Source organism: Gallinula chloropus, assembly GCF_964237585.1.
Source record: "Gallinula chloropus genome assembly, chromosome: 2".
Taxonomy (NCBI): Eukaryota; Metazoa; Chordata; class Aves; order Gruiformes; family Rallidae; genus Gallinula; species Gallinula chloropus.
Window position 1 is genome coordinate 114,624,672 of NC_140086.1, and position 12,296 is coordinate 114,636,967.

Below are 12,296 nucleotides of genomic sequence, written 5' to 3' on the forward strand. Positions count from 1 at the left end.
CGAGACCAGGCTGCCTAAAGCCCCATGGAGCCTGGCCTTGGACGCTGACAGGGAGGGGGCAGCCACAGCTTTTCTGGGCAGCCTGCACCAGCACCTCACCACTCCCTCAGTGAGGAATTTCTTCCTTCTTTCTAAGCTAAACCTGCTCTCTTGCTGTTTAAAACAATCACCACTTGTTCTATCACTAAATGCCCCTGTAAACAGCCCCTGGAGGGACTGCTTAAGACACAATATACATATTTAAAACACAATGTACTGAGCTGTACCAAAGCTACAATAATCCCTAACAGCAACTCAGCAGGACTTCCAGTAAGAACTGAAAGAAATTGCTCCTAAAGGGGGAAAAAAAGTCTGCACATGTTTACTGTAACAGCAGTTTGATCAAGATTTTTACTTTTAATAACTTACCAAGTATGTAAAAGGCATAATAAAACCAAAACAAACCCCAAACTTCAATGTAGATTTTAAAGCTAGCGCTTCTCCCTGTCTACACAAATCCACAAATCTGCATCCTACCTCACCATACTCCAGCATTAAGGCTGCTAATACAAGAGCAGCCATTATGAAGTCAGGTTTTAAACATACCTCCCCCAACTTAACTTTATAAACCAACAGTGTTTTTTCAGAAAGAACTAAAACTTTTGCAATAACTAAGTGTGATAGTTTGATATTATGTGATAGCACAGTAACTAATTTCTTCCAACATTTATGAAGCTAGCATGTGAAACATACCTGGCTGTATTAGAATGACGATGTATTTTTTTGTAAAATGTTTTCATTTGTCTTTTCTTCATCTTTCCTTTGACAGCCACACATTGAAAATACATACCACTTGAAATGAAGCAATACTTAAACATAAAAAATTGTAACTAAATCAAAGTGACCTACTATCCACAACTTAATCTATACAAATCATACACAACAGCATCCTTTTTGTTGTTTAAGAAATGCAGCTTTGCATGTTGGCATTCTCTCATCTGTTTGGGTTTGGTATTATTTATCACACAGTTCTAGTTTTTCTTTCTGTTTCCTGATCAGTTTCAGTGATACAGATTAAAACAAGCAGTACAAAAATTATTCCCAATACTAGCATTGAGGATCACTTCAACTGGCACATTTAAATGTACTGCCTTCAGCTGGCTGCAACACTGTCATTTTTCACACAGTATCACAACGAAAACAAGACTTTCCACGCTGCCTTCTCCTGCCTCAATTTAATTTGGTTAGCAAAAGACACCAACCAAGCCAAGCTGTCTTCCCACATTCCACGACTACCCTGTCCTCATCTGCCAGGAGCCAGGAAGCAAAGGTTGCTAACTGGCCTTGCGGAGTCGGGTGCACCTAAATGCTGCCTTTCTGCGAACAGACTATCCTTTGTATGTCAACTGAACCACAAAGAGAAAATAAACCAAGGAGGTTTATGTTCCTCCCAAATATGCACATTGCTGCATTTAACACCAAGGAATACCAACAACACAGGGCTTTTTGTCTGGTCGGTTTTAAATAAGTTCAGAACTTACATTACTATTTTCTTTACTATTTTAAGCATGTGATGTCATTTCTTTTTATTACATAACTCGAAATTCTAGTCAAGATTTAAGAGGTCCTTAAAACTCTGCAGACAAAAAAACCCAACAAACATGTCGAATCATTTAGTTTTGTTTAGCAGTAGCTAAACACATATAAAGATAAAAATATATAAACTAAACATATATAAATAAAATGGTAAACAAACATGTTAACCAGAGAACAGCATAAAACCAGCAGTACAAAGACAGAAAATAAACATTTAAAAAATGCCTACAGCTGATGCACAAGTCAGTTAACACACTGACTGAAGGACGAGGGTAAACATAAATGTGTTATTTAAACCAAAATTTACAGTCATCCCTTACTCTCAAGACACAAAGAATTGAAGTTGCCAGGCAACACAGATGAGCATTGTGCCTTTGGCTGTGCCAGAGCAATGAACTAGGGAAAACCAACCGTGAGAGCATATCAATCGCCTGAGTTCCCCACTGCAATGAGAGGGAGGGCAGGCTTCAGCAACACAGATCTAGTTCTCCAAGTACAGCTAATCCTCCACGACAACAGGCATTACACACACCTAAACACTAGTAAAACATGAGTTACAACAGTCAGGTGAGTTGAAAGTCGAGGTTTAAATTAGAATTTTAAATTAAAATATACGTATTGCATCTAGAATCTCACATACTGCTCATAAAGAAAACTCACCTTCAAAAGAACTACGAGACCAAGATCTGCTCTTCTAGGTAAGAGCTGGAGTCTTGAACTCACAGCTGGAAACCAGAACCACAACTTCTAGCCCCCAGAGATTGACCATTCAAAAGAAAACCACACACCCCTCCTTCCCTTCTAATCCCCCCCCCCCACCTTATTCTTTAAAAGAACTGCAAGAGCTGTTAGCAAAATTAAATCAATTAAACCACCACCCGACCCCTCCAGAAAACGGAAATTAAGTCCAGGCTATCTTTAATAGTAAGAGAGGAAGCAAGGAACCCCTTGAAGCTATAATTATACTCAAAAGAAGGAAAAAAAGAAGAGAAAAAAAACCCCACTAAATGAAATCTGCTATGACAGAATTTAAGGGGAAACATCTGTACTAAACTCACCTACGTCACCCTTCAAAGCACTCATTCTCAGAAAACAAAGAAGGCTTGGAGGGAAGCTGAGGTCTTTCCCAGTTACACTGTGCCCCTTTTAATTGGTACCTCAAATACTTCTCCAAGGGAAGCACTTGTGTTCCTCAGTCGAACCACAGCGCACCACTTTCAATGCTTTCCTGGTTAGCGTTTGGCTAGGAAACAGGACTGCAACTGAATTCGTTTCTCTTCCAATTCAGTTCTCTTCCATGAAAGAAAAAATTCTGCAGTAACTACTCAGCAAAACGAGGATTCTAAAGATTACAAAACCGTGGGCAAATCCAAGATTAATTAGCGAAAGATTAAGCCCTGGTTTCTCAACAGTTAAATGGCCTGCAATGCTCTACTAGGTATTATAGGCTATAAAAAGCCACACAGAAGAAAATGCATGCAAAGGGTATCCACATCATAATCAGCACTTCCAATCTTACTTCACTAACAAACTAGTTTTAAACTCCAAATTTAAAGAAAAATCTTGCTGAATTTGTTACTTAAACATAGACTGAAGACAAATCTTAAATACCATGAAGAAAATCCTGGAAGTTGGAGAGGGAATGGAATTTTCAGAGGAAAAACAAGACACTCAGATGCTTGCACTCTTTCAATCACAAGGCTCAGCTGAATAATTCCAACTTTAGGGTGTGCAGACAGACTGGCTTTTTAAAGTAACTGCACCTTACAAAGTATTAACAGAATATATGTCTGAATAGTCCTACAGAATGAAGAAAAACTTCTCTTCCAGGAACTGTTAATGAATAAGTGGTCAGGACAAACCGCTCAAGTTCTTAAAAGCAAAGGCAAAAATAAGTATCTCATTGTTTATCTAATTTATAGTTAATTCAGAGCTTCATCTTATCTCACTTCTACTGTAAAAGCAAAAAATATTCTAAGGTGATACAGTTTAGAACACAGGTGTTTTACAAGAGGAGCTTCTGTGACACGGGGACATCACTTGTTCACACATAGGATGGCACCAGTGCAGAACCACACTCAACACCTCCTGACCACTACAACAGCACCTGGGCCAGCTGAAGACATCTGCTGACAACTGATCAAGAGCAGGGAGAACAGATCCCTGCATGTGAAATCGACTCTAAAGGCAAACTGGCAATTATGCAATTGCAAGTGGTTTCTCTTCATTATTCAGAGAGAACACTAGAGATGAAACTGCATACTATGGCTTGAAATAATTTAACGACCTAGCAGCATTAGAAGCAGGAGGTCCCACACAGCCCCTTGGCTTTCAAGCAACACTACTTTTATACCCCCTTTTGTGCCAGCCCTGATGTTCACCTGACCTTCTACTGAATTCACTGAAGTTGATAACCTGTCAGAAAGCCACATACACCTTTTGCCTTCCATTTCTGGTGTTAAAAGAAGCACCAGAAATGGAAAGGGTGTTCTCCTTTCAGCAGTGCAGAGCTGTCAGGGTGAAGTCATATGATGTGGCTGAATTTCACAAGTTGGTCATAAATCTGATTGGTACCATCAGGAAAAAAAAGAAAAAGCTCAATTCCAACCTTCAAGGGAAGATAATAACATGCCTTTAAATTTAGCAAGCAGTCTCCCTTTCGGTTCATAGCTGCTTATTATTTCCCTGACCTTCAAAAGCCCATACACAGTAGCACCTCCAACAGCATACACAGCAATAAACAGGAATAGAACAGGAAACTACAAAGATACTGTAGAACATCATCAGTACAGTCACAGCGTTTGTAGCCCAAACACCCAGCAAAGGGTTGATAAGCTCAAAAAATATCACTAAGTCATTTTACAAATCTTGCCTCCTATTTAGTACGTCACTTGTTTGTTTTCCATTCCTCATAATTTTTTAAAGTTTATAAATAAAGAAATTCTAGTGGACATCAAATGTGTTTCTACTTTCCACTTGTCCATGGTATTACAAAACTGTGTCATGTCCAGAAGTATAATTTCTCCCTCTATTTGAAAACTATCTTTTTTCCTTCTAAAAAACACACAAACGCAACCCAAACTTGTTACCCCTATGTAACTACTCATATTCTGGAACTGCAAATCTTTTGATCCCAGCTTCACAAACAGATGTGTGTATTTAGCATTAACCTAGTGAATTAATCACAGTGATCTCAGTGAGCAGATGAGCTATAAATGGGCTCACAAGGCTTCCAGGGTAGAGAAACAGAACAGGATTACTACACTGAGTCAACATGCAACCCATAAGTGCTCTGAAAAGATAGGGAAGAGCAAATGCTTGCGCAGACGGCGGAGCAGTTAGTCCTAAAGCAGGTTGTATGCAGTTTACTGGGCAGAAGGCAGATTAATCTTTTGCTCATCTGACCTATGATAATCCCAGTGCAACAAAGGCACCAGTAAACTTTCCGATAACGAGCTATTTGTGTTAAGTAGAAAAAAAAAAAAAAGGATGTGACTTTGCAAGTACATTAAACTGCTAATCACAGAAAAGTGAAGGAAAACATGGGAGTAAAAAAAAAAAATAGAAGAAAGCTATAAAGCTATGAGGTGTAACAGCAAGATGTAACACCGGGGGGAAAAACCACACCTGCTCCCTCCTGACAGGCAAAACAGCCTGTTATCTCTACCTAGATCCAGCCGGGACTGGCACGTCACGAACCCTCGGCAAGGGAAGTTGGTCGGGACAAGGCCGCCTCGCAGCGCCTCCCCCGCCAGCCCTGCGCTGCCGTCATATGACACCCCACGTCGCACAACACCCGAGCCGCGCGCGGAGTGTGGGGGGGGGGGGGAACCCCGGGGATGCCACAAGACAGTCAAGGGCTAGGGCGCCTGTCCCAGGCACAGGCCCGCGGCGGGCACGCAACTCACAGACCGCCGGAGCCGGCCCGGCAGCCCCGGCCGCTTCCTCCCTCTCGGCGGACGGGCCGCTCCGCCCCGCGCGGGCCGCCCACACCTGGGCCCGCCCGCACCTGGTTACAGCTCCGCCGCGCCCAGGGCCTGGGCCCGGAGATACCGCCGCGCCCCTCAGCCGCACAGAGCAACCGGGGAGGGGGGGAAATGCGCTTCCGCCCCGCCGGAAGCGGGAGAGAGGCAGGAGGTGGAAATGGGGGCCAAGCTCGGCGCAGCGGGCAGCTGAAGGGCCTGCAGCGGCGCGGCCCGGCCCGCCCCCCCCATCCCTCCCGCTCGCCCCTACCTGAGGAGGGTCTCGAGCGCGCTCTCGTGCTTGTCGAGCGGGCGGCCGAGCGCGCTCTTGCGGAGCTTGCTGAGCTCCTCGGCGGCGCGGCAGTGCTCGGCCTGGGCGTCGCCGCCCGGGTAGCTCTGCTGAATGAACTTGCACAAGGGCTTGGCTAAGTCCACCTCCGAGGCCTTCTTCAGCTGCACCGAGATGAAGTTCGTCATGGCCGCCGCCGCGGGAAGCGGGCCGCCGTCACCGCCACTTCGCGCTCCTTTCCCCTCTGCGAGCGGCCCGGGCCGCCGCGCGCTGCCTGCCTGCCTGCCGACACCCCGGCCGCAACCCCCGCGCTTCCGGGATCGGCGCGCGCGCGCGCTGCCCAGCCCGACGCCGCCCGCTCGCGCCCCGCCCCTCGCCGTGTCCCCGCCCTCCCGCGTTTACTCGCGCAGACGCTGCTGCCGGCCTGAGGGAGGCGCCGCGGCGGCCGGTGAGGAGGGGAGAGGAGCGGAGAGGAGCGGAGAGGAGGGGCAGTAGGGGGAGTGGTGTCAGCCCTGGCTCCGCCGCGGAGCTCCGGGCCTGCTGCCCGAGGGGAGGTGGGCACGGCACGGCGCTTCTCAAGGAACTTCCCCCGCCTGTGTTCGTGGGTCGGTGCAGCCGGCGGGAACCGCGGGTCTTTGCCGAGGGGAGCGGGCCCGGCTGCCGCGACGCGGGTGGGTGCTGGAGGAGGGTGGCTTGGGGGCGTTTGGAGGCCCCGGCCGGCGGGCAGCTGGGGTGCCGCCTGTGGAGAAGCGTTCTGTGGCGAAAGACGCGACCGCCGACCTCGGCGGTGGTAAGAGAAATTTGGCTGGCCGGCGGCATTAGCTGCCACCCGCCGGTAAAAGCGGCGGCTCCCGGAAAGCAAAGTTGGTGAGAGGCCCGGCTTGTAACGCCGGGGAGGGAGGGGGAGACAACTCGCCCAAAGAATCGGTTTTTAAACATTAAATGTAAAAATAAAGTGAAAACATTCTCTGTAGCGAATGCTGAGACGTCTCAGTTGGCAGTGAAGGCACAGATTCACACGTTGCTGTAATTACGGACCTGTCACCGACATCACACTTGCTTTCTGCTGACTCAGCCCAGCGTAACTGACATAGACAAAGCAGGCAGTCTGCACGGCTGTCTGGTCTGAAGATGGAAAAGGAATGTTCAGCCCATGTTCTCGTTTCCCCCTTTCTTCTGCCGCTTTTTCCAGACAGCTAAGCCTTTTCTTGCTACGTAAGCCTCAAGGTGATGATACCATAAAAAGGAGTGGTAAAAGTGCCTTTTAAATTATGTAAAAGGGTTTGGTCTCATGTAGCAGACCAGGAGTTTTGCTGCAAAGCCCTTGATCCCTCCCTACTGCAAGCGTATTATATTAGGTAGAGCTGTCTTCTGTGTCATCTGATGAATGCCTAAAGTGATGGCATAAGAGGAGAAGGGTAGAGCCTGGGAAATCAGTCTTGACTGCTCCTGTCGCCACTGGGAGGGGCAGCTCCTCCAATATTAACAGTCCCTGTTAATATCCAGAGATGCTTTGGCAGCAGCCCAGGCACTGCTGTAGGGAAAGAGGCCGATGGAGTTGTCTGCAGCTTCCAGTCACTTTCAGTGGGGCCCAAGTGGTTAACCTTCAGAGCCTTTGCCAGGTTGCTTCTGTTAGAAACCTTTATTAAAAGTGAATATATATGTTAACTCTTCCGTGGTACACTCTAGTCTCCCTGCACTGAGTAAACACTCATCTCAATTTCTCATAGAAATAAAATAGAAGTTGACATAATTATATATATATATATATAAATAAGGTGGTTTTATCATACAGTGAATACAGAGAGTAAGCTGTCCTGCCTTGTTCGTATCTGGAGATATGAATTCCTTACTGGTTTGGGTTTTTTCCCCCAGGTTTGATTGCCCACCTAGCACTTGTAAGCATTTGGTCTCTTAACCTGAGTCAGCTTTGCACTGACTGCATTTTCCCTTCCCACAGAAAACCTCCACTATCACAAGCTAGCTTAGATCCTGATCAGCTTTAAGATATATATTCAGCCGGGCAGTTGCCCCCCTGTGTTTCCAACATCAAGACCTTATGGAGTATTGTTAGCCTACACATCATAGCAAGATACATGACTGTCTATATGTGGAAGGTGGAAGCCATTAATACCTTCCAGCGTAACACTCATAAACACGGAAAGGGTGTGAACAGGGAAGGGCAGAAACTGCAGCTATGAGATCATAGTTCTACTTTGGAGCCACGGTGACCTTTAGATAGCCATTGCTTAACAAATGCAATGACTGATATTTTGCATTCCTAAACTGTCCACCAAGATAGAACAGAAATTTCACCGTGTCTTAGAGAAAGGTCACCAGAACTTCAAACATACAGATGATGTCCTTCTTTTCCAGCAGATTTCTGAAGAAATCAGTACTCCTTGGAAGGCTTTCTACTGATTCTTGCAATTGTAATACTGTAGGCAGTAATGACTTGTAGCCTTGTTACCTCTGACTAGTTAAGTACTATTTCCCAATTTAGAGATGAGGAGGCCACGTAGTAGTTATCAGTGAAGGGGCATAATCTACATCTTCTGACTCAGAGTCCTGTGCTTTAAACAGACCGTACTTCCTTCTTCAACAAATAACAATAGTACCTAAGGGAACCACTTTAAAACAGATTTCCCCTAAAATGTTGGAAATAATACAGCATGAACAAGTTAATAGCCATATTTAGACGTTACCAAGGTCACTAATAGATTTTAGTGCAGGCAGATCATTAGAAGTCACCAGTTTCCCTCTTTTTTCCTAAACAGCCATTACATATATATAGATCACTGCAGTTCTGCAAAAGCATTTCTAAAAGTTAGATTTGCTTTCAGTATGCAAACTGGCTGTTGTGCACGCTCCATTTTTACACAGAAAACTGAACTGGGATGTTCTATTTTATGCTTGCTCTCTGTTCACAAGCTCTGTGTACAGATAGTTCATTGGTGCAGGATTTTATTCTGCATTTCCTGTATTTTATTCTGTAGGTTTTGATCACAATGCTTTATCCACAGTGTATGGGTTGCCCTGTAGCAGTGGCAGTAATTGGCAAACAGATGCTATACTAAACAAATCAAAAACTAGCAAAAGGAAGTGATAGGTGACCTAATCATTCATGTCATTAAATCTGATGGCCTTTTGCTTAAAGCTTCATTTTTTCACTCTGATCCTATCCTATTGTGATACTTCTAATGTTGTCTTTTGTTGGCATGTGGTAAGACCAAATTGTTTATCACTGTTGTCTTTTGACTGTGAGTTTCAGGAGTGATTATTGTCAGTTACCTAAATGAGAGAGTGTGGAAAACAAATTGTATGTCAGAAGCAGCTCTTCTTGGATCCGAATAACCCATCTAGTCCCACTGCACATGTAGAATAAAATGTAAGTCTTATGACCCGTGAATGAAATTTCTCCCTAACAGTCCATAATCAAAAGCACAAGGAAGGATTCCTACAAGTTTTGACACTCATTTACCTTTTGTTTCAAAATGTAGAGGAGGAACTATTAATCCTGTTTTCCTCAATTTGGATTTATTAGAGTCTTCTGCTTCTCATAGATGAGGAGGGACTTGGACCAGAAGATATATATCGATAACAGATGCAGCTGAGGAGGAGCTGTGCCTGTCTTTGTGCTTGTAGAGCCACGTTCACAAGAATGCTCGATATACCATCCTCCTGCTGTTCCAGTGCTAAGTCAGAAAAGCACAGCTTCAGTCTAAATGCCAGGTGTGATACAGGTCAGGATAAAGAAATGAGAGCCTGGAGAAGTGGGGAAAAAGGTCTAAATCAGTACTGTCCATAAACTTAAGGTAGACACTTACGTATAATGGTAATTATAACAAAGTTGCCTTTCACCCGCAAGCTAAATAAGGGTAGTGACTATGAATCACAGAATCACAGAATCATAGAATCATAGAATGGTCTGGGTTGGAAGGGACCCCAAGGATCATAGAGCTCCAACGCCCCTGCCACAGGCAGGGACACCAACCTCCAGGCCTGGATCTACACAAGGCTGCCCAGGGCCCCATCCAACCTGGCCTTGAACACCTCCAGGGACGGGGAATCTACTACTTCTTTGGGCAGCCTGTTCCAGCACCTCACCACTCTTTCTGTAAAAAGCTTCCCCCTAATATCTAATCTAAACCTTCCCTCCTTTAGCTTTAGTCCATTCCCCCTTGTCCTGCCATTATCTGCTCTTTTAAAAAGTTGAATCCCCTCCTGCTTATAAGCTCCCTTCAGGTACTGGAAGGCTGCAATGAGGTCCCCCTGCAGCCTTTTCTCCAGGCTGAACAAGCCCAGGTCCCTCAGCCTCTCTTTGTAGGGCAGGTGCTCCAGCCCTCTAATCATCCTTGTGGCCCTCCTCTGAACCCTCTCCAACAGTTCCACATCCTTCTTGTATTGGGGGCCCCAGATCTGGACACAGTACTCCAGATGGGGCCTCACAAGGGCAGAGTAGAGAGGGACAATCACCTCCCTGTCCTGCTGGCCACTCCTCTCCTGATGGAGCCCAGGATACCATTGGCCTTGCGAGCTGCAAGAGCACACTGCCTGATTTTTGCTTGAGAGTGTGCTGGCAGAAGGGTCTAGAATAAGAAGGGCATCACATGCATAGCTAGTGGCATGAAAAGAACCTTGTATAATGAAATAAATGGCAAGCAAGAGGAGGAGTGGGGATCAGAGAAGGCTAAAGAGAAGATGGAGAATATGAATTTAGATGACATATGAGAGATTATGCAAGGCCTGGCAACTGTTGACCTAGGTAAATATTTTTACCTGCTGCGTTCTAGATAGACAAGAGCAGAGCAAACAGGGAATCCAACCAGCATTAGTGCATTATTTTCCAGAAATGGTTACAAGAGCATTACCTATTAGGCCAATTACAGTGCAGCTGTAGCATTTTCCTCAAGTCTCAGCAGGCTTCAGAAATGTGCCATGTTACTGATGGCATAATAATAGTTAGTGCCTGTGCTTGTTACTCAAATATATCATGTAAACAAATGTTACTCAAATATACCATGTAAACAGGAAGAAACAGCTCCTCACTGTCCCACGTCATGGTTTGTATGAAGTTATGAAGTGGGTCTTCATAATAACACCAAAAGCATTGCTAAAGTTTTTCATGTATCCTGTTAAAAATCTGTGGTAAAATTATGTGCAAGATGTACAAGTAAAAACAGAGAAAAAGCTTATTTACAATGCATTGAATAAAACTATTTAACTGCTATCACCATAGTCCTGTATACTGTATGTTAGGATACAGCCACATTCTGTCTGCAAGATACACACTCTCTGCTTAAAAAAGTCAGTGTTTACACAAGTAATTATACTGATACAAGGCACTGCATAAATGTGTGGTTCTATAGATATACAAGTCAGGTAACCCTCAAAATGGGCACTTTACTCTTAATGAGAGTGTGAGGATATAAATTTTCACCTGTTTCCTGTCTTACTGGTTATGGGGCTACTATGCATTAGAAGAGGTGGATGTAGTAAATGTCATCATTTGATCCTGGGCAGATTGCATAGATACTTAATCCAACCTTCTGTATAAGTTTCTGAAAAATCTAGAATCATACATGGGTATGTGACTCGGATCTTTGCATGACAACTGTGTAAGTAACACATTTTGGTGCAATATATTGGTGTGCAGTTTGAAAAAAATTCAGATCCTTCCTCTGAAAGTTTATTGCAAGAAGGAGAAAGATCTACCTTGGTTCAGCACTGAACTATTGATGCTACTTAGAAAGCCATTAATTCTACTGTACATATATAAGCTATGGTGTTTTAAATAATTTTTACTCTTAGGAATGGAAAACAAAGTACCCGTCATATTGCATTGAAAGCAGATGCAAACATCTGCTTTTTGTAATAATGGACTAAATTTTGCCTTACCTTGCAATTACTCTGGGTATGAACACTTCCTTCAACTGTCATAGGATTTCCGAAGCCCCAAGAGGAGATGGGCAGCTTTCTATTGTTATCACATCTTTAATTAAAAGTTAAAAGAAGAAATTATTAATGACCTTGAAGCACTCGTTCTTGCAATGTATCTTTTCCCTAATGATGCTGTGTTTTTACTGCTTCTAATTTTAAAATAGTAAACAGGTGAGAATTAAGTATGTGATGCTATATTCATTCCAGAAGAGTAATGAGTCTTAGCTTTTACAAATTGTTCTTACAAGCTTGGCTAATTAAGGTACCCCTTAAGATTTGAAAGTTAGAAAGTTTTCACTTCTGTATTACTAAATAATGTAAATGTATCTATAGTAGAAAGTAACAAAATAGATGAAAGATAACTGGGTAACTTTGAAACTCTTAATTATTGCAATATGGGATATACCTAAAGCCACAGCTTGATTTTATTGACTTTAAAACATTGCTTTCTTTATTTAAAGCATTTCATAAGGGATTTTGTCCAAATATGTCATCAATTCAATCCAAGTATTTTTGTGCACCAAAGGACA

General features: G+C 44.0%; 1 protein-coding gene across 2 annotated transcripts in view; it reads right to left on the minus strand.

Annotated features, from left to right (window-relative positions):
* PDCD6IP (programmed cell death 6 interacting protein) overlaps positions 1–6,102 on the minus strand; it is a 34,212-nt gene extending 28,110 nt beyond the window's left edge. For both annotated transcript variants that reach the window (XM_084280059.1, XM_084280058.1), the window contains exon 1: positions 5,809–6,102. In XM_084280059.1, coding sequence (XP_084136185.1) covers positions 5,809–6,014 — 206 coding nt within the window. In that variant the 5' untranslated portion in view covers positions 6,015–6,102. The remainder of the gene's footprint in view (positions 1–5,808) is intronic.
* Between the last annotated feature and the right edge of the window lie 6,194 nt (positions 6,103–12,296).